Source organism: Pangasianodon hypophthalmus, chromosome 11, assembly GCF_027358585.1.
Source record: "Pangasianodon hypophthalmus isolate fPanHyp1 chromosome 11, fPanHyp1.pri, whole genome shotgun sequence".
Classification (NCBI taxonomy): Eukaryota; Metazoa; Chordata; class Actinopteri; order Siluriformes; family Pangasiidae; genus Pangasianodon; species Pangasianodon hypophthalmus.
In genome coordinates this window covers 13719315-13743289 of record NC_069720.1, presented here as the reverse complement: position 1 = coordinate 13743289, position 23975 = coordinate 13719315, and the positions used below count along the sequence as shown (strand labels likewise).

The 23975-nt window shown below is 39.3% G+C and overlaps 1 protein-coding gene across 15 annotated transcripts in view; it reads left to right on the top strand.

The window, feature by feature from the left end:
• ptprsa (protein tyrosine phosphatase receptor type Sa) overlaps positions 1 to 23975 on the top strand; it is a 236381-nt gene that overhangs the window by 85375 nt on the left and 127031 nt on the right. For all 15 annotated transcript variants that reach the window (XM_053238028.1, XM_053238026.1, XM_053238027.1 and 12 more), the window contains one exon: positions 15394 to 15580. In XM_053238028.1, the coding sequence (XP_053094003.1) occupies positions 15493 to 15580 (88 nt within the window). In that variant the 5' untranslated portion in view covers positions 15394 to 15492. The remainder of the gene's footprint in view (positions 1 to 15393; positions 15581 to 23975) is intronic.

Below are 23975 nucleotides of genomic sequence, written 5' to 3'. Positions count from 1 at the left end.
CAGTTGTATGTCTGTCACTGATATGATGAAATATATTATACTACATGCCCTATCTTGACTTGATTAGACACTATTAGGGTCTGATAGAGTGACGTTAGATGGTAATTTTTCACTTTACTTTGAATTTAACACTTGACTTGCTAGTAAATGGTCAGTGTTAGTATAAGAAGATGGAGAAATGGACCTGGTTCCATTGGTGTAAACCCTTCCCACTTTTGCAGTCCATTCAACAGCTGTGTTAAAACCCATTTTTCTTTTCTGCCAAATCAATAACAGGAATGTAAAAATGTGACTGTGAAGTGTGACATGGCCTTAAAGACAGCACCTGTCTCTTCCATACACCTGATTGCTAGGGAGTCCTGTCCGTGTCTTTTTGTTCTCCTTTCTTTTCATGGATGTGAACAGTTTTTGACGTGGCCCAGCTCCAGCTTACGGTGACACGCTGCCTTTGGCAATGCTGCTAAGCTGGTACGTATGCTAAACAGATGCATAGCACTGCTATGCTAATGGAACCCCCTCCCTAACACTTCATGCTCGTCTGTCAATAGTAGTGAGTGGCAGTGTAATTGTGTGTCAAGAATAATTACAGCAGTAGCCAATAGCTTTCCTGAAAAGCCTAGCTAAATCGATCAGGTTGCCAGGTGTCCAAGTAAGGGTTTGCCTTCAGATTTCCAATCCTCCATCTGAGATCTGCATAATTCTAATAATTTTGCTGATGCAGCTCGAAGGTCTAAAAATGTAATTCCAGTTTCCAGAGGAATCAATGCTTTATGTAGAATCAATTTCAGGTTTCATCACATCAGAGTGTGGTAATCTGCTAGTCTTTATGCTTGCCCTTTAAAACACTCTCAGCTCTGCCCAGAAGGCTGACAATCTCATCTCTTCTCAGTGTCTGGTACTCTTGGATGGAGGCCAGATCTTGATGTCACTCTTTTGCCAAGTACTGATGTGTCTGGAATTAAACGAAGCTTGACTGTAATGTGTCCTGCTTGAACTGAAACAGGAGGTCAGGCTGTCTCAAAGTGTATCCATGACCTTTAGCCCCACTGCACTGGGAACTGTCTGGCTCTGAGATCTGAACAGTTTTGGTCTCCACCAGCTACGAAAGACCCTTCCAGGAGACAGCCCTTATGATGAGGCCCGTCAAAGTGTCTTTCTGTGGGTCAGCTTAGCAAATGTGACTGTGTATCTCAGTTTGTAATGCACTGTCCATTAGAAAACATTTTTATGTCAATGACATCTTCTTTGGAGCTCCCTTGGGAGAGGCAGATCAAGACAGATTCTTAGGTTGGAAGTAATCCTTGTTGAAGGCTGAGGTAAAGGAGATGTAGAAGAAATTTTTATTGGTGTGTATGATCACTTGTCCTCCATCTTGTTCACATCAGCCATTAGCAAGCAGAACTTCAAACCAGAGGAGGATCCAACTGAGCTTGATTCTCAGGTCTGAAGTTCTGCTGGACCAAACAAGGTAGACAATGAGTGCAACGAAACTTTAATTTGGGCTTGCAAAACTTACTACTTACTACTGTCTACGTTTTTGCCGTATCTTTGGCAGATCAAAAGTTTGACTGCTGTTGATGCTGCAGTTGGCTGGGAGTCGAAGAAGGAATAATTTTCTTGCTCTCTGTACTGTAAAAAAAAAATAATAATTCAATTTACTTAATTTAAATGTTACATTGGTTCCACTTGAATTGAGTTGTATTAACACAGTTTTTGTTTTCATACAGCCAACGTGATTTGATCATGTATATTCAAAGCACTGGAATAAAATTGAGCTCTGCACATTTGCCCTAGCTCAGGATCAAACTCAGGACCCTGGTGTTACCCACAACACTATGATGTTGCACTTGATTTAATCATGTTAATTTAATGCTATAGGTGTTTCCTGCCAGCATCTTGCAACATCCTTGTAAGATTTTATAATGTAATTGGATCACGTTAATACTAAGTGAATTGATCACTCAACTAGTATATTAGATACTTGTTTAAATTATAGTTAGTATAAGAAATGAAATCACATTTTAAATCTGACCCACATATTCCTTTTTTTCAGTGTGGGTGGGAAGGATATTTTTCCTTTATTCCATCAGTCAGAGTTATACTAGCCAGTCACAGGCATCAGATTAGGTCAGTTATGTTTTGTTTCACTAAAGCCAATAACTCCATTCCAACCTCCAACTAGGAAAAACCAATGGAAATGCCCCTTCAACTTGGAATTCCTACATGGGAAGTCAGGAAGGTTAATTCCAAGTTGAGCATATGACATCATATCAACATGGCTGGTCACACCGTAAAATACCACTTAATTCATTCATTTAACCATTCATTGGTCTATTTATTTGTTCATTTATTCATTCAACTTCAGTAACTTCTTTATTATGATGGATCTGAAGCCTGTCTCGGGTACACTTGCCCCAAGGCAGGAGAATTCTCCCCTGATGGGACTCTAGTCATCACAGTGCACCATACACACACATTCACACCTGTCTTACCTTTCTTTCAGTCTGCATCTTTCTTCTTCTTTCCCTCACATCTCCTCTCTCCGTCTCTCAGAGCAGACTGTGAGAGGTGAGTGTGTGTGAGTGTGTGTGTGTGTGTGTGTGTGTGTTATTCATCATCGAAATCTCTCTAGCTCTGTGGCCCATCTGCAGCCCAGCGATCCGCCATAGATCATCCCTCTGCCTCAGTAAACAAACAAAGGATGGAGCGCCTTGCAAAAAATAAGAACATTGATGTGGTGTTTGTCATCTCCCTAATGCATCAGAATTCACTCTTTCGTGGACAGCGGGTGTTTGTTTGTGTATGTTTAGTAGTCTGTGTTGATAACTGCTTAGCAGTATATTATTGTCTGATTTGAAGAGAACAGGAGACGTGGGATTATAGACAAGCTGGCAACCCACATTTACAAACGCAGATACATGTAAACTCATGCAGGTCCTCAACATGCTGAGCAAGCTGAGGTTTTAGGTTTTTAAGTGTGTGAGAGTGTGTGTGTGGTGAAAACAAGAGATTGGAAATGCCATTAGAAGTTTCCTGCGGCTCTAAATAAAAAAAAAAAGCATGTTTGCATGTTGTATTTATTAATATACATTACAAATGTTTCAGTAAGGTTTCCTCTTCATGAAACTGGTCAGTGTTCATATTTCACTAAACAGTCTGAACCACACTGATTAAAATGAAGAGTAAATTAAAACAATAAGCCGTGAGAGGTCATGGGATACAGTGATTTTATCACAAGTAAGGATGTTCTTAGGCACGATGCACATGATGCATGCCCTTGAGTAACTTATTGCATAAATAAGATAATTTAATTTGTTATTAACATTCTCTATAAACAAATCTTATGTTACATAGTCTGTTAACAGTAAGATCAGTAAGTGACAGCAACATAACAGACAAAGATTAGAGTATACTATGTATAGAATAATGGCTTAAGTGTAGCCATTTGATTGGTTTAAAACCTGACTTTAAAATAGAATTCAACTCAACTAGATTGCATATATCAAGGATTTTATAACAGCTTCAGACACAGCTCAGTCAATCAGATTTTAGAACCAGTTATTTTTTATAATGACACAAAAGACTTGTGCACACCAAATTTTTTGCATTTCAGATGCAAGTAAGTTTCAACACCTTGATTTTCTAATTTAAAAACAATTGTGGTATATCGTACTGTGATGATATACCATTATTTTATTTTATTTTATGTTATGTTATGTTATGTTATGTTATGTTATGTTATGTTATGTTATGTTATGTTATTTTATTTTATTTTATGTTATTTTATGTTTTGAATACATAGGTGTTGAAACCTACTTGTATTTGAAGTCCAAACAGCTAAAATACACATCAGGCTGGAAAAATTGTCTTTAAATATTCCACTTTCATGATATTTATTCTCATTGTGTTGAGTGTGAATAGGCCTTTAGTCTGTCAGTTGGACCGTTAACAATGTGAGCATGAAGAGAAAATGGCTGCAAGGCACTAAAGGCAGAACCGCTGTTGCTGATTGGCTGGGGCCGGTGAATTTGATCTTCTACTTTGCTGCTGCGTACGGACCTTTGGCGGTCGCCCAAGCAAGCACCCTAAAGGAGGACGTTCTTCATCTCGGCACGCAATTCAAAATGGCAGCGTGAGCACTGCAGCGGGAGAGATGCTGGCACCTGGAATACACACCCAAATCTGGCACCAAGATGAAAGCCAGATGTGTGTGTATGTGTGTTTGTGCGTGTGTGTTCCAGGTGTCTCAGATTACAGCTGTGGTCAGGGAGCTGCGTGTGTGAGTGGGCACCAAAGGAAGCTGTGTGTCCTTGATAATTGGACAGAATCAAAAGACGCCTCTTTGTTTTAGCGCAGGATGTGTGAGACGGCACAGAGCAGCCGTTATCTTTGGAGGATTTCTGAACTCAGATCACTGTCTCATTGTTCTCTAGACAATGCTGATTTGAGAAATATTCATGCGACTGGTTCAGCTTTATCACACTTTACCTGGAATTTATATCTAGTTAGCACAGAATGCCTAAAAGTCAGACATCCCAACAGAAAAGTAGTGGTTTAAGTAAGGAATAAAACACAACAAGGTGTGCTGTTATAGGAAAATAATCAGCGACTGGGTGGTGTGGTATGATGTGTTACTGCTACCACCAGAAAGTGGATAATTTTGCTATGACAGCTTAGCCAAATGTATGTTATTCCTCTTACATCACAGCGATTTGCCACCAACTACTTTTTTAAATTTATTAATGAACAACGCGTCGCACTTTTTAACCATTCATATTCGCATTTAACGTTAGGGAACAGTTGCGACATGTTCAGCTGTAAACACTAGTTCCCTCTTTTTTTCTCTTTCGAAGTTAATAAGACAAAAAAAAAAATGCAGCTTGTCAAGTTACAGCGAAACTGATAAGCACAAAAAATCTGTTGTCCTGACACTTACAATGTCCTGACACTGGAGACTCCTTCCATAAACTAAATAAATGTCTCCTTAGAGAAAGCTTCACCATTTCAGTGATTATATGTTTTTCTTTGTTAACTGACATTTTTTTTTACTCAGTTTCTTATTGGATTATGTGGAGCATCCATCATACAAGTCACTGTGCTATAAAGCCTAATATTAGCATTGCTATGTATCACACTACTAAATGTCATATTTGTTCGATCCATTTGCTCTGATTAGCAAGCTATAATTGGCTAGTCTTGTAATGTTCTCTTATCTAGCAACTTTTCATTGTGATGTCGTATCTACTCCCACATGCTCATTTTACTTGTTATAGTGCTTTCTAACAAGAACTCTTCTATCAAACCCTAGCATTTTGAGTACCCATTTGATTTGATTTGGCCCAGCTCTCTTGTTTAATTGACCGGATCTTTTCCATTGAGATGTGCTGGAGAGTAACATCCACACTCGCCGGCCCAAAGTGGGACCTGCTTAGTGATTTAGAGGAACATGACAACCTGAAGTAATTTGGCCTCATGCCACACTTCGAGTCGCATTAAGGACAATCGACAGTCCCTTCATGCACAATTAGGCTTGTTTGCCTCATTTCATTTAATGGCTTTTGGGTTTCTTTGGGTTTTTATGTCAATGGAAGAATGAACACTGTCTGCTTCATCGGTTCAACTAGGCACTATGATAGAGGCTTTAAAATGACCTTCTTTTACCTATTTTAATCCAATCATATGCTTTATATGAGAAATAAAAAGTAAACATAGACATGTGGAAGGTTGAGTGCTTTCAAAGCAATAGTTTGGACTTACACTTGACTACGTTTGAAATTTTCATGGTCTTGCATTTCATAGAAATAAAAATATTGCAGTATTAATCGACCATCTAAAAACAAACAAGCTGGTAGTAAAAATTAAAGGAAACATTTATTACAAATTCTTTGTACACAAGTGTTTTTGTATACATAACAAAAGCCAAAAGGAAGCAGAAAGATCAATTCTCCAATTTTTCTTTTTTAGAAATATATTTTGAGAATGATTTTTCATAAAATCTCCTGCGTTTTCAGTATTTTTCATGTTGTTATAAGCTGAAACAAAGGATCGCTGTGAGGAAAATCTAACCAGCAGTGTGCAGCACTGCTTAGCCAAAAATAAATATTGTTTGATTTAGTTATGAACTGCAATGCCATGTTCTGCTGTTGTGTTTTATAGTCGTCGTATACAATAAAATTGCAAACATGCTAGGAGCGGCAACAGAGGTAGCAATGTAGCATTGTGCTTTACACAGTCAGGGTTTTCAGGGCTTTATTTTTAATAATGAGGCCTTGTCTTATAGTCATGTAGTTTTTGACTGATGTAGGGAATTGGAATGTGTTTTGGTTATAATTGGGGAGGAAAAATGACTATGGTCCATTCTGAAGTTATCGTGAAAGCTTCATCCTTCACAGCGAGAACTCCTTTGGAAATTAATGGCTATTCGGAACGCACTTGAACATTATCTCTAAAAAGACTTTTTTCATTGCACAAACACTGATTTAAGGAAATAATAAGTATCACAATTTAATAATGATAGACTAAAAGCAAAAATTTCCCCATGTGACAATTACAAATGCACAAGTTACGGGATGTACATGATGTACCTGAGGTTGCAAAAAAACAACAAACCTACATGAAAGGGTTGATTTGCCCAGCATTACTGATATTTTGTTTGCTTTAGTCACAGTTTAATATAGCTAAGTATACTGTTTCTTCCTTAGACTTGACCTGTATTTAAGGCCGGCCATTTTTTTCATTCAGCGTGAAGAATGTGAGGAGCGCACTGTCCCTATGAAAGCAACAGATTTGAAGGGCTCTTTGAAATAAATGATTTTCATCACTTCTGTTGGAACCACCAAAAAAAATTGCTGTTACGGGCGTGGCCCACTTTGAAGCGTTCATCACTTCAGAATAGACTTTCAGAGAGGAGGCGTGGCCTGATTGCCTGTTGGTCCCTGTGAAGGAGGTGTGGCCTCTGTGCCTGTCAGTTTCAGTGAAGGAGGCGTGGTCATTCGCTCTTGATAGTTAACACTTTTTTTGCACCCTGCTGAATTAAATTGCATTGCATTGTACTGCACAGCATTGAATAAACCTGTATCTTGCATACATTTAATTGTTGATTATATGTGCAGGTTGTGCATCCTCATCATTTCAGAAGGACAGATTCACCCTCGTTGTTACTAATTTGCTCTCTGCACTGAGTCTCTAGAGCTGTGAATTTGGAGTTTTAATTGGAAGCTCGTTATGACTTCGTTCTGTCTAATTCACATGATCCGACACACAAGAGACCACAACCTGACTTCTGACTTCACACTTATTACCCAGAGCTTACACACACACACACACACACACATATTTTTTATATTTAAGAGTGTTTGCCATTCTCTGAGAAAGCTTAAAACTCAGGAACACAGTATCGCATATTTTCCTATCAACATGGGGACATTTGGTCCCCACAGAGGTATCAAATAATTACACACACACACATGCGCGCATGCATACATTTTCTTTTCTGCTTCTGTTTGTCTTCCTGCTGCATCTGCTTCTTTCCTCGGTGCCTATGCTGCATTCCTTTTATAACGTTCACATTTTCATATGCATATTTGCTGCATGCACAGGCCTTCCTTTGCTCCTTTTGTGGTCCAACACGACAGGCCTTCCATTTGAATGAATACACACACACACCCCTAGAGTGCCTGCAGGTCTGAGCCCCAGGCAGAGTGGAGAAACGTTGCCATGTGTCAGCGCCTCTCTCTCCCTAAGGATAAATAGCTCTGCAGTTTTCATAATCATAACTCACATTAACGTAGATGCCTTACACAGCCCAGTGGCTCTGCAAGTCCAAATCAGACCGTCACTTTGTTATCCACAATCATTGTACAATTTTTACCTCACACCTTACTGTTTAAGACGGAAAATTAATAATAATATTGGATTGTTGGTTATAGTTTTCATATCACCATAAAGCTAGTTAAAAAGTATAAATTTCGAATTGCCCGCCTTTATTTTTCCTTCCTTCATGAAAGAAAAATATGATTGCGTTGTTAATTAATTTCTTTTTCTCTAATTAATGTTGGTTCATATCATTTCACAGTCGATTTCAGAATCTTGTTTGGTATGCTTTCATTTTTCGTTTGGATTTTTTCAAGTTGCTCTAAAGGTTACCCTCGGCCTAGCACGCTTGGTCTTTTCTTTCTACTTTTATTCTCTCTTTCCCTTTGCTCTGTGTCTCTCACTCTCTCTTAGCCAATCAAACATGTTAGCATTAATAATGCATGGATATGCTCAGGATTAGGCACCCGGCGAGTCAGTGTGAGCAGCACTGATTACATCTGACTGCTGGAACTCAGAATTAAAAAAAAAACCAAACTGGAAAACTGATGCACATCTGATGCTGCGTTTCTAAACCTGCAGCCTCTTGCCTTGCTTTCATTCTCCATGTCACTCTACACAGTAATCTGTAATTGACTTGCAAGAAGCTCTTTGTTATCTTGTGCTTTGTGATGTCCACATTAATCTGTTGACGCGATGACGTGTAGTTTTACCCACCTAGTAGTTATGCATCCATTCGCAGCCTTGGTGATATTCCTGGCTCACCTCCATTTTCTTCCACCTGTAAAGCAGTGTGAGATTGTTCCGCCAGCTGACTGTGCAGAGGTTTGAGCAAGTGATCAACAGGAAGATGAGCATCAGCTGAATGCGAAACACCACCTGCTTCTTCTCTCCAGGGACACCGAGCTAGCTTTTAGCTAGTGGTTTGCACTGCAGGAGGATTAGCATATCAGGCATCCCATTTTTTTGCAAGTGCATATCTGTGTGTGATGCTGATATTGGCAAGTACTCCTCGCTGAAGAACAAAAAGTCCAGTGGGTGGTGTCAGACCTGATCCAGCCCCTCCTACTTGGGTAGAGACTAACAGAATCCAGGAGACAACTCTGTCTGTTTCAGGTTTATTGAAGGAACAATCCTAGATACCAGTGACCTCAAAATTTATATTCACTCACATTTACACACAGAAATGGGTCCCCCATTTGTGGACTATTTGCACTGCACTGGTCACCAGTCTTCTAGAGGTCCAGTGTTTGTGTTTTTATATTGCATTTAGCTCTAAATTTATCTACATTTGATCCAAGTGATCAGAATCTTTCAAAGACTTTAGCTGTGTCTCAAATCACATACTTGCATATAGTATTGTTATGATGTCACGTTTAGTCATGGTTTATGATCAGATGGTTACCTCACTGTAGTTTTTTCAAAATACGGATTCAAATACATTTTCATCTGTTACTGTTTATTTTTGCCAAATCAAGTTCCTTGGTCCAGTGGTTTGCATCCTTTTTGTGTCCAACGGTGAGTCCCCAAAAATTTCCCAACCAGCTCCCTATGGACTTGCCATAAACCATACTACAGGAAGCTCTGTTTCTCTGCACAGGGGATGTAACTGCACTGAAACCCTTTGCCTGTCTTACATCTGCTACTTTTGTAAACGTGTTACATTGCTCCTCTACTGAGACCCCAGTATGCTCCTAACTGTAACGTACATGATGGCTATCAAATGCACAGAAGAACCTGACATTGCTGAACCAAACAGATCTACTTTTGGCCAAGCAGCGCCGCACACTGCTGTGCTAGTTTGAGTTTTAAAGGCTTTTTGGGCTCAGTACGGTGCTTTTCCTCACAGCCACTCTGTCTTTCAGGCAGCATGATAAATACTGACAGTACAAGAGATTTTATGAAAAGTTGTTCTCAAAAATATCTTGCTAAGATATCTTTTGTTTAAATGTTAGTGAATATTTTATCAGTGTGAAATTAAGTTTGGATTTTTTATTTTTTTTGTCTAGGCAAGAGATGTGTACAAAAGGTTCTGGAAGTCCAATTTTGATTTCGTATGCAATAAAACAAGTCCTCCAAACAACAGTAGTGGTGATGGCAAGTTGATGAGGCCTGGCTTGTTAGATATCAGTCAGAACTGCAGGATGGTAGCTTTAAACACGTAGCTTTAAGTGTCAGCAAAAAGGAAACAGCGTCCTGCTTCTTTAGACGCGTTTCTAAGCCCAGCACCTGACTGGAAACGTGACAGCAAACTCACAGAGCCTCATACATCCAAAGCTCCCACCTGACCGTCACTTCCTGATCTCTCAGCACGTGGCTCCTGCAGCCTCAGTGCCGCACCGCTGCTGTCTTTTGTTAACGTGAAGCTGAATGCAGGTGTTGCTGTGCGCTTTGACAGCGAGCTGCTCTCTGACACACCGCCTGTCAGCAGGTCCTCAGTCTCACGTTGTGACTGCTTGGCCCTCAGGAAAGGCCTCACAAACAAAGGGCCAGATTGACACACGTGTATTTGTGTGTGTAGGTATGTGTGTGTAGGTATGTGTGTGGCAGTCATTGTGCCGAATGGTGATCTCAAGGGAGAAAGCATAAAAGGCTTATTGTAAGAGTGTGCGGTGTGTGGAATGCACCCTCCGGGTAGGTGAGAGTGTGTGTTAAACGTGTGTGTGTGTTATGTAAAGTGCTGCAGTAAAGTCATTGTCAGCTCTCAGCCCACAGAGACGCTGCCTTTAGTATGTCAGGATTTTGCCAAGTGACAGCAACGAGGGTCTGAAGGTCAACGAGTTTGCATTAGATTTGAACCATTTACAAACTTAAGAAACATCGCCACTAGCGTGTCTCTTTTTTATAAACATAAATGTTTAGCGACTTGCTGCTAACTCACTAACACAAACATTACATTGTATAGCTTTTGACACCAGGAGCCACGTTTACCTAGCAAGCCTAGCAAACAAACATTAGGTTAGCTGATGTATTGGGTAATTTAAACCAGCAGCTACGTTTCTTACCAAGCAGTCTCCCCCTGAGGCGAACTGTTTTATTGGTTATATTGTGCATGTAATATAGCCGTGCTAGCTAAGGTTAGCCTAGCTATTATATTGTGTAATCATTATACTGTCCTTGTGAAGTATGAAGAATGAAGTGTTGGCAAGCAGCAAGCTATGTATGTATTTGTGCTTAGCACACAGGTAACTGCACATGCTCGTGTTTCTCATCCCATGTTCTACAACCCCATCAACTGAGTCACTCACTGAGGTTTAATAGCAATTTGTCGTCAGCAGAAATATCAATAGGTGCCTCTGTAATTACAGGATTAGCAGATTAGTGAATAATGGGATCTAGAGATAAGAGCAGAATGTGTGTGAGGTGAGAAAGTAATAGGAGTTTGGTACGGTCCGACGTATTACAGTACTGAAAAAAAAGGTAATGAAACCACAATTTATTTTCACCCTGTGTAACTTTACTTTTTGCTCTGGTTTAAAGTATGATATTTTAAATATTAAGTCAGTAGGGATAATCAGGATTATTAACACATAATCATGTATTATCCCAGGGGTCACAATTAAGACTAATCATGTTTCTGTCACTTCCATCTGAGGATAAAATAAATATATCAGTATAATCTAATTTAAATATCTATTATAAACCATTTGGAGAATATATTTATATGATATAGAAAACCTCATCATCACACTCATATGTGCTTCTTCCCCAAACTGTGGCCACAAAGTTGGAAGCACACAATTGTACAGGATGTCTTTGTATGCTGTAGCATTACAGTTTCCCTTCACTGGAACTAAGAGGCCCAAACCTGTTCCAGCATGACAGTCCCCTGTGCACACAGCGAGCTCCATGAAGACGTGGTTTGCCAAGTTTGGAGTGGAAGAACTCGAGTGTCCTGCACAGAGCCCTGGCCTCGACCCCAATGAACATGTTTGGGATGAACTGGAACAATGACTGCACACCAGACCTCCTCACCCAACATCAGTGACAGACCTCACTAATGCTCTTGTGACTGAATGGACACAAATCCCCACAGACAGGCTCCAAAATCTAGTGGAAAGCCTTTCCTGAGAAGTGGAGGGTATTGTTCCAGCAAAGGGGGACTATATCTGGAATGGGATGTTCAAAAAGCACGAATGCGTGTGATGGTCAGATGTCCAAAAACTTTTGACCATATAGTGTGTGTATCTATCTATCTATCTATCTATCTATCTATCTATCTATACACACACACACACACACACACACATATATATGTGTGTGTGTGTGTGTATATATATATATATATATATATATATATATATATATATCCACATATATATATGGAGGTAGTATGTGCATTATACCACAGTGCTGGTATGTTATATTATCAAACTCTGATTGGTCAGAAGGTGTTGATTAATTTTTTTTTATAACAGCACCTCTGCAAGGTGTATTAATGCTCTCGTTCTAATACATTATCATTTCTATAGTAACAGCTTACACATGGACTTGTATGGTGGAAACTTCACATAATCTAAGCATACTAATAAATTGTAATTACTGATATGGTGAAGTTTTCTGTGAGATGTTTATTTACCTTTTTTTCGGAAGGAGTCTCCAGTGTCAGTGCTTTGTAACAGTAAAGCTATAAGTTTTTTGCACTTTACGTTTGCTCAGAGAGAGAAAAAAGGATAGGCTAGTGAGGGAATGACTGTTTTATAGCTGCTATAACATAAGTGACGTGTGTTTGATAACGTGACTTGTTTTTCTGTTCCACAACATTAAATGGAGCTATTAATGGATAAAAGTTCAGAAATGCAAGCATATCAGCAACGCTTTTATTAGGAGTGGAAGTAGGTGGGCTAATTTCGATTATTTTTCGATTATTTTATTTTTTTTTTTTTGTGGTAGCATGCCACGATTTAGCACAACACCCACAACAATTGTCATAACTATTAACAAACCATATATAGAGCATCAAAAAATTTCAAGGATGATGCAAAAGACAGATTTTTTCAGCCACCAGGTTGGTCATCAGATGAATTTTTTTTAAGATGCATGGAAACAAACCTGTGTACTGGGATTGTCTTAAATGGACATTTTGAATTTTTCTCTACCTCCCATTATGACACACAGATAAATATCTTCACCTGTCACTGCTGATTCTAAAATCCACGCGGAAGTCACTGGAATTAAAACACATTTATAAGAAGTAGTCCCTGAGTTCTGTCTTCTTGGAGAAAAAAAGGTGTGCCTTAGTGTGCCTTAAACTGTGCGAATTGGGAATAACATTTGAGTTGTACTTTGCGGTCTTCAGGAACATTCACACACCTGCTGCAGTTTCAAGCCCAGAGCTTATAACCATCACTGAGAGCTTTATAAACAGCTGTCACTATAAGTATTGGCACTTGAGTAGATACCAATTTTTTTCTGACAGTTTCAAATACATGGTCAGTATTTATGTATTTTGTCAGAGATTTTTGCTAATAGCTTTGGTTTTTACACAAATTATTTAAAATGTTAATGGAAATTGTGGCGTGCTGTTTTTTTTTTTTTGTTTGTTTTTTTGCATGTTCCTGAGTTGAAAAAGTTGGCCAAGGAATAAAGAGAAGATTTTTCTGTATAAATCATAATGCATTGTGTGTGTGTGTGTGTGTTCTCATCTCATTAATCTCTTCCTATTCCTGATCATATCAGAATATTTGCATAACAGTGGTTGATGGAAATTTGGGTGCTTATAGGAGTACAGAAATAAAATTTGCACAATTTTCCAAAGACATTGGCTTAAGTTCTTGAGTTAGTTTAGCTGCTTCTTTAGCTTCTAGTTTTACCAGCATAAAAATGGTGGATTGTATATTGGAGGAAAAAAAGAATGAATTGATCCTGTAACAAATGGAAAAAAATGGAATTTTGGAACTGTAAATGTTTACATATAAAGAGACTTGGTTGTATTTTTTCTGTTAGGATTGTTTTTTTTGTTTGTTTGTTTTTTTTTTGCTATGCGATCAGTTTGATCTAGGCCTGTCACGATAAACACATTATCGACTTATCATACAATATATGGACATGTCCTTGATCATTTTTGCTGACCTTGACATTGCCCACTGTGTTTACATGCATGTTTGATTACATAAGAATGAATGTCACCATGTCATGTTCGGCAAGTAGAGACAGATACAAATGCAGTTTAAAGGTTTTATTTGAGAGGCAAGCAGACAAATCCAAATCGTGAATCAAAATCAGTGAACAGATCAGGCAATCAGCGCACTGCAAAAGCAGGGATAATCCAAAATACACAAACGAGAAAATGGAACTAGGTCAATAACTTGGAGAATAACACCATGAAAAAAGGCTGGGCAAAGTCAGACGGCAAAACACCGAACTGCACGCAGCCCTCAGTGTGAGGGGGAGATTCCTGACACACAAACATTTTAGCCATTCGCGCTGCTTCTGTCCTCTCGTCTGCTCTAGGGCTGTTAAATTAAAATTCGAACTTCAAATATTCGTTGAATTTTAGATTAAAAATGCACATTCGAATGCAAAGACTGTGCATTCAAATTTAAGGTGTAGCAAGCACTACCACCGATTTGAATTAAAACATACTGTTGAAAAAAAAATGACACGCAAGGTCCGAACAATGCACTAACACTAAACTATGTTTTTTGAAGAAGAAAAATCTAGAAAGAATAGTTCTAATGTTTCAAATAATCCAGTCATAGTCAATAATGTCAGGAATTGACCCGCTTAAGCTGTGTGAGCTGAAGCTGAACAGTAAATGAACCCCGGTAAACTGAAGCACTTTATTAGCAGCTTAATTAACGCACCCAAACACATGCTATACACATATGAGATTATTAATCAGACATGTACACAACATAAACGTAATATTACAAATTGCTTCTGCAAAAATGATCCGAATGCAGAAATGAAATTAAGTAACGTGCTAGGTAGTACAGTAAGTCACGTTGTGAATACAGTCTTTCCGTAACAATGCACTAAAACACGGACAACGAGGAACTAAAGCATGAAGAGTCCACAATATTGTATTACAATAGTGTACTCATTATAATGTTATTATTTTTGGAGATCAGGTTTTCACAACAAAGGCAGTTTTTACATGTTTTTGTTGATACATGGTTAAGTTAATATATAATATGTGTGAATATTTGGTTTAATTTTTGCATTTTCTCGTCAACTAAGATGCTGTTGACTAATATTCGATGCCATTTTAGTCAGAGTAAAATTGACTAAAATTATTAAATATGACAGGACAAAATATTGACTAAAATTTAATGATATTTTCATCAAAGACAAATGCTATTATATTATTATTATATCAGTGGCATAAAACGGACTTAAAATGAAAATAATATTGTTTATCACAATTACTTCTGCGACAATATATTGTCCAACAAAAGAAGTTATTGTGACAGGCTTAATTTGATCATGTTCATAAATCAATCTGTGGAATATATTTTATAGATAAAGTTGTCCTGACTGCAGAAAGTTTGCCATAAATCACCTGTACCTGCTGTTGAAGAAGTACCAGTGAAGCAGAAAAAACCTCGCTAACAGACTCTCTTATTTTCTCTTTTCCAGAGTGCTAAACATCCAGTGTGCTGACGCCCCCACCCTACCCCACCCCATCCCCTCCCCTGCTTCACGTGGGACCGTGGCTCTTCGGGCAGGTCAAAGGTCATGCACAGAATGGTGCCCAACATGGCCGCGCTGCTGTGTCTGAGCAGCCTGCTGCTGTCTCCGCTGCTCGGTGGCTCGCTTGCCTTGTGTAAGTCCAAACAAAACCTCAGCCAAAAACCTCGCTTTTAGGAGATCTTAACCTGGAACAGTATTTCTTATTTCTGCATGCATGCTGTAATGAACTTAATAGAGTTTGCTTGGAGTCATTTTTGGTCTTTTCTGTTTGAATCAGTATGTTCATATGGACACAGATAACTGATCCCAGATCTGACACCAAAGCCTAGATATGACTGGTTACAATATTTAGAAAGTGTGTCTTAAACTAACTCTAAGCATAATTTCTGTAAAATATTTTTGCCATATGACATATTCAGGAAAAGGTGCTTAATCGCAGTTAAATAGGGAAAAAATGTCTTCCATTCATCCATCCAACCATTTTCTTCCGCATATCCCGGTCGTGAAGGCATCAATCAAAGCAGAGATGCTCAGACCTCTCTCACCACCTCCTCCAACTCCTCTTCGGTGCTACCCAGGCACTCCCAGGCCAGACGAGAGATATAATCTCTGGATCAGTCTCGTCCTTGGTCTGCCCTGGGGTCTTTTCACCGTTGGGCATGACCAAAACACTTCCCCGGGGAGGCGTCCAGGAGGCATCCTAGACAGATGCTCGAACCGCCTCCTTTCGACACAGAGGAGCGGCGACCCTACTTTGAGCTCCCCCCAGATGTCACAGCTCCTCACCCTATCTCTAAGGCTGAGCCCAGCCACCCTGCGAAGGAAGCTCATTTCCGCCACTTTTATCTGCGACCTCATTCTTTCGGTCACTACCCAGAGCTTTTGACCATAGGTGTGGGTTGGAACGTAGATTGACCAGTGAATTGATAGCTTCACCTTTCAGCTCAACTCTCTTCACCGCGACAGACCAGTACAACATCCGCATGACTGCTGACACTGCACCGATCCGTCTATCAATCTCTCGCTCCACTCTGTGAACAAGATCCCAAGATACTTAAACTCCTCTGCTTGAGGCAGTATCTCATTCCAGACTTGAAGGAACAAACCACCCTTTTCCGGCTGAGAACCATGGCTTCAGATTTGGAGGTGTTGACCCTCATCCCAGCCACTTCACACTCAGCTACAAACTGCCCCAGATCACACTGGAGGTCACTGCTTGATGAAGCCAACAGGACCACATCATCTGCAAATAACAAATATGTGATCCTGAGGTCAAAATACCAGATACTGTCTGCCCCTTGGCTGTGCCTAGAGATTCTGTCCATGTTGTTAATACGCACCAGAGTCTCGCTCCAGTTATACAGGGACCTAATGGCCCGTAACAGGTCCGGCACCCCATACTCCTGAAGCACCCTCCACAGGATCTCATGAGGGACAAGGTCGTATGCCTTTTCCAAGTCCACAAAACATATAAAATGTTTGGGCAAACTCCTATGAATCCTCCATGATCCTTTTGAGGACTTTTTGCTTCCATAACTGCCATTGCCGCACTCCGCTTGGCCCACCAGTATCAGTCAGCTGCTTCTGGGGTCCCACAAGCTAGCCAAGCTCAAAAGGCCTCCTTCTTCAGCCTGACGGCTTCCTTTAACCCCAGTGTCCACCAATGGGTTTAATGAGTTAACTTAATGAGTGCTTTATTAAGGGCAGTTTCACTTGGAGGGTAAACTCATTAAGCCTGTAGATAAAACACATAAACTGTATTAGTATAATCTGTAATCATATTTTCCTTTTCCTATTCCTCATCATTTCTTACATTTCTATACTCAAATCTTTTTAACAATGTCATAGCAGACTTTTTTAATTCTATTGTAGCCTGTTGTGTTTTAGTGCATGGCAAGGTTGCATTTAAATTGATAATAAAAAAAGAAATAAATAAAAAATAGCCACCATGATGACAGTAATGGAAATAAAGTATAAAGCAAATGCTCCTTATAACTGATAGTTTTGTGTGTTGTAAATACATACTTATGATATTGGAAGAAGAACAGACAGCACTTGTCGCTCAAGTGATTAAATTTGTAGACTGTTGCAAGGTAACTGAGAAACACTGACACCAAGCATTAACTAACTAATGACTAAGGATAATGATATTGCTAGCTAGCATGTAGCTGTTAATTCTTTTCTGAACAATGGGCCTCAATGTAATACATTTTTTGGTAAAGTTGTGAGTAAATGTTTTCATAGGTCAAACCGAACTAAAAATCTCATGCCAGTTTTGAAAACACTGATTTTCTTTACATCATGCATATGAGTGAAGTGGAAATCGCTCCCGAATACATCTGTGTGCTTGCAAATCATGGCAATATGGTTAATTTTTAATGACTACAATCACTGATGCTGTATCCAGTATCCGTATCGATGCACCCCTTAATATAAGAATTTGTGGGCAACATGCTTTGCAAAAAGAAGTGTCACTGAGAGATTTTATCCTCTACACATTTTACCTTGCTAGCTTGCAGGTCATATCCTATTAGGATTCAGCATTAGTCTCAGATAGATGATAAACATGGGCACACACTGTAGATACCAACACTCATCAAAGGCTTTTTTTAAATGAGTTTATGAGTTGTGTTAGAGCAAGAAATTGTGCAGCACAGAGGTGAATTAAAGGGTCAGAATCAGGAAACACTGCTGTAGTTTGGAGCTTGTAGTTTAGAAATCCAGTTTGGACTAGTTTCCTATATTAAAGTGTTCACTGTACATGTATTCATTTATTTCTAAAAGACTGGGACTTGATTTAACACACTCGAGTGGATGTGGATGAAGGAGGAAATTAGGTGTGGAACTGTTTAGTTCGTCTCTTTTTTGCCCCCTTTCTCATGCACTCTGATTTTAAGATTTGTTCTGTACTGGTTCTTTACTAAAACAAGCAGACAAGAGAGGCATGTGTGTGTGTGTGTGTGTGTGAGTGTGTGTGAGAGAGAGAGAGAGAGAGAGAGAGATGAGAGCCCACCACTCCCCCTGCACTGACTCCAGGTAAAAACAGGGATAATTCAGGTGATGAGTAAAGAAAGATCAGGAGAGATAGGGAGAGAGAGGAGGAGGGAGTGCTGGCCGCTCGCCCATGTCTTTGCTTGCTTAGGTGAATCTTTTTTTCTCTTTTATCTTTTCTCTGTATGGGTTGGGACATTAAAGCCAAGCGCCTGGTGTCTCTGAGCAACTATTTAATCAGTCCAGATCCTTTATTCACCTCAACCTCAGAAACAACAGCAAACCTCTCTCTTTTCTTCTCTGTCTTTATCCGTCCAGCGTCCATTCTCATGCTTTGTCCTCATTTCTTTCATATACCCCACTCTGCACTGGTTGCTTTTTTTTCTTCAGCTGAGGTTATGATTGCTGTGTCTGTCACCTCTCTCTCTCTCTCTCTCTCTCTCTCTTTTTTCCTTTCTCCCTTGTTAGTGTTCTCTAACCCCAGCTACTTATTTTAGGTTATCAGCATTTCCCCTCTTTTCCTGTCAGGGAGACTGGGCGTCATGAGAACGTTACATGTAAGGCTAATATCCCAACATTTTAGCTCTATTAACATGAGTAGTATGTCACAAGCTTGGTGTGTTCATATAGAACTTGAGTTTATGCAATTGACATGAGAACACTGTTGCTAGGCAACTGGGAAACATTGATGCCAAGCATAAACTAGCTAATGACTGAAGCAGATTTCACTTTTGTATACAGAAAATGCAAAGGCAAAATGACAGTGGAAACAAGACACAGCTGTCAGGAATATTAACATTTCCCTCAGATGTGTTGGTGAATTGCTAAAAAATACTTTATACAACTTGAATAACAATAATTACATTGCATCAGAGGATAACAATTAAGATAGCTATCATGTAGCTATTAAGTCATATAACACTACAAACGAAACATTATTGTTCATAACATCCACATTTACCTCAGATTTGTTGATAAATTGCTAAAAAAAAAAAAAAGATACAAATAAATTTACACTATTTTTACTCTTAGAATAGATAACTTCCATGAGAGGATAATAATTTAGCTAGCTTTCACATGCCTGTCCTTCATACAGACATTGTGATGGTAGAAATGAGACAAAACAACTACAAAACAAATCCTTTTCCTCAGATGTACTGGTTAATTAAAACATTAACATTTGGTGAGAACCCCAGGCTTTCAGAAAATTTCTACTTTCGAAGACATGAATACCACAAGAGTAAGCCGTCAGTATGAAATCTTATAAACACAGTGAGCACATGTGAACACAGCATTACTGAAAGATAATGTTAGCTTTTTCACTCTTTCCTTTCGAGTGTGTAATGATAAGAGCATGAGCAGACAGGGCAAAGTCGGTCTCCCTCAGTCCCACGGCTGTAATCACCATCCCTATCCTACACACACACACACACACAAACACACACACTGTGGCCAATGCTGATTGGCTGTGCGATGGTTCCCTCTGTCTCTCCCAGTCTCTGAGCTCTAATTGCAGCTTAATTACTAAGTCTTTCATACAGGCACCTGTTTCGATGAGAGCTTTAAACCCCACATATGCACACACAGGCAAACATTTACACAACACACACACACACACACCCACACACACACAATAAGTAGGTGGCCCTGTAACTGTCCGAACACACCCTACTAAACAATTGAAGATGTGTGTAGTCGCTCTCTTTCTCTCTCTCTCTTTCTCTCTATCCCCACCTTTCTCTCTATCTCTCTCTTCTGCACCTTTCTCTCTCTCTGTCTACACAACTCTTCACCAACTGTAGTGGTTACGTGTTGCCTCCTTTGCAAAATATTGCCAAAAGCATGATGTCATCCTCTCCCCCATCCAGTCCCCCCCCTAAACACACTGCCAGCCTCTTCTCCCATGTCGACCCTTTCCCATAAATCAATAAGTAGAGGAGACGTTTTTAATCAAAAAGAAAAAAAGAGCCCTTGAATAAATCTTGTCTGCGGTAATAAAGCCTGGGGGGTGTGTGTGTGTGTGTGTGTGTGTGTGTGTGTGTGTGTGAGAGAGAGAGAGATCCTTGTGTTACATTTAATAGATTAGCTGCACACAGGTACAGAAACTCACACAAGCACTCCTTCCTGGCTGAAGGAGACACTGTGAAGGAGGCATAGCCTCTGTGTCTGTCAGTTTCAGTGAAGGAGGCGTGGCTTCTTTTTCTGTCAGTCCCAGTGAAGGAGGCGTGGCCTCTGTCTTAGTTTCAGTGAAGGAGGCATGGCTTCTATGTCTGTCAGTCCACCTGAAGGTGGCATGGCCTTTGTGAAGGGCTGAACAAATAATAATAATAATAATAATAATAATAATAATAAATAAATAAATAAATGATTTTTAAAATGTACTGATAACTCTTTTTTCACATATTTAACAAATACAAAATATATTGTTGAATATCTCCCAAAAACACACATTGAAACAGACAAGATTAAAAATAGAATATTATTGAATCTATTAAAATGTGAAGAGGCTTGTTATAATCTAGTAAAGTTTCCTGTCTCGTCCCTCATTTGCATGTTGTGTTAATTAATGCCTAGTAATTTTGTTTGTAATAATGTGCCAAGAAATTTGACTGAATTCAATCCAGTTCTTCTTTACACTGTATTACACTGTTTAACACCACCTCAAAACAACTCAACAACATATTGCATTGAACTAATGACTGTTCCAAATATATTTTTCATAACATAAACTGAACATCAAGATGTGAATCATATCAGTTAGGAAGTTGTGATACACAGCCCCACTTTTTTTTTTTTTTTTTTTATTTTACCCCTCTTATCTGTCTCTCCCCAAGCTCTTCAGAGGAAGTAGTTAATCAGATAACTCTTCTATCTCCCCAATCTCCCACCAGCAGTGGCAGTCATTTTCCCACACTGCTCCCCTGTAATACACTCTAAAAACAGCCAGCCCCATGCGTCCGGCCAAACCATGCCCAGACTATACCCAGCCCCTCTATTACACTGTTCTCTAACACCCTCTAAAACCACCAGCCACCACACACCCTGTCCAGTGAGAGTGTATGTCGCCCAGAATATCCCTGCTCACCCCCTTGCGGTCCCTTCAGCGCCAGAAAAATCCCTTGCTTTGTGTTTTTGCTCGCTTCAACACACACACTGGGTTATTGCTCAATAAATGAGGCCTCTGTTTTTCTCCAGGTTCATGGCTAAAGCACAATAAGACTCTGGTAAAGAATCTATATTAAGGTATATGGGTGAGGCAGAAAGCATGCTGTTTTGCATTACTTTCTTTTTGTAATGGCACATTACCGCAGGCTGCTTGTTATTTTGTGGTATTTTGGGGAAGCAGAGTACAATGGAATGTTTTTATAGAAGATCAACACAATGATACTAAAATGTTCTAACTTGGTATTGGTGAAGAAGTTAGGAATTATGAACTCTTTCAATAAAACTCTGACGCTAAAACCAGATCTTTGGCATGGACTGAATAGTGTTGCTTAAATAAATGTAATTGCAATGGTGGCATACCACAAATGCAATATGTTCGGTGAGAATATCTGCAGTTTAAAATAAGTTAATTGCTTGATTCTTTGTGTGTATTTATTATACCAGAAACCAGAATATATCAAGGAAAAGGATAGATTATTATGCATTATGCAAATAAGCAACTGACATTAAAGGAGCAATCTGACCAAAAATTTGTTTATTTTTGCTCCATCAATGAAAATAGTTCGGTTTCAATGTAATGAACTATTGCTAGAATTGGAATTTTATGTCAGGAACACAAACAAGTGGAGTGACAGAAGCAGTGAAATGCACCAGTGCTGCTAAACTAAATATCAGCACTCTGGGGACGCCACTTGTCCAGTCAAATTCGTGACCAGAACTAACTGTTAAGTTTATGTGAATGAACCAGCTCTGCAAGAGCCTCATCAAACTTCTGGTCTGCCATTACAATTGACAGGAGAAGCTAGCCTCTGCCCTTAGCTGATTCTAGCGCCGCTTGCTGCAATGCTCAGAATGCAGCATTTACTGCCTTGTACATTTTACCATGACACATTTTGAACGCAACCACACATAAAATGTAGTTCGAGTAGCTCAAAGCATATGGGTTAGCGTAGATTCATAAGGTATGTTTCATGTCTAAAAATGAACAAAAGGATGTTGCAGAGCTAAAGACAGGAAACATGGAAAGACAAGCAAATTATTAAGTGTATGATCATGAGTTCAGTTTACATTACAGAAGAGGACCAAACGGATTTTTTTTTCCCCTAACCTTAAGGAGAATTAAATTAGCCCAGTCCCAGACCACATGCTCCAATTATTGGTACTACTACCAGTAAATCATTTCTTCCTCATATAGTTCCATTTTCAATCCCCTGATTTATTTGCTGAGTGATTTTTGGGCTCATGCAATTTTTTTAAGAGTATATCTCCAAAGCGTGTCCTCGCCAACACCTCTTAATTTTGATGGACTTGGGTTGAACATGACGGGGTGATTTCAATAATTAATTTTTCTTTGAAGCTGCCAAGTGAAAAACTTCATTGCCACTGGGAAAGTTCACCAATTCTCTCTTTAGCTGTCTCCCTCTCTGCCTGTCTCATTCCCTCTGCATGTCTACTCAGTTTAAAGGTGGCTGCTAAAGTCCCTCATTACCTGCTTCTTCCTCCACGGTTTCATAACCTCTCTCACCACGCTGAAGCCCACCTGCCACTCTAAATTCCCAGTCTGAAACCTCTCTATCAGCTCTGCTCAGCATCAGGTTGCCAGCCTCACCGAAATGACAGAGGTTGTTTCAAGATGCTTATTACATCAGATCAGTTTTGCTCTCTAACTCTTTTGGTCTTTCTCGCTTTCTCATCCTTGCTGATTCATGTCTCGCAGAGTCTTGTCTGTCACCACATTGCTGAAGTAGTTGGCATAGTTGTCACCATCTGCAGCAGATGGCATTGCAGTTAACCTTCGTACTTCAGCCATCTCGCTTCGCCTCCTACCTCACTGCCTCTAAATCACTCCCACTGCTTCATCAGTAAGCAGATTTGCAGCTCTCATATTTAAAGTGCGTCAGAAATGTGCACCATGATAACCCTGTAGGGCAATCAGAAATTGTGAAGTTCCTGTTACATAAAATTCCTTGCTTACAAATGTCTGGATTAGCAATAGGTGATAACAGATACCTATTTATGGTTCAATGGATCTTGGAAGCTGGCATTTGAATATGAATTTTGTATATTTGAATTATAGCTTTACATGTCATATTAAATAAAAAAAAATTTGTGGGTCATTTAATAATTAATGATTAATTTTTTTTCCAATTTTGGCCACGTCTCAAGCGTCTTTTCCCTGGGAATCCTGAATGCTCACCTTTAGCGTGATTTACATTAAATCAGTATTTTTGAGATTTCTATTTAAGTTTCTGATTTTTTTGGAAAAAAAATCTCAAAAACTGTAAAGAAAAACTACCCAGCCCTACAGCTGTTTCATTCCAGTGTATACTTCTACTTGGAACAGATGAGACATTTGTTTTGAAATTGAAGCA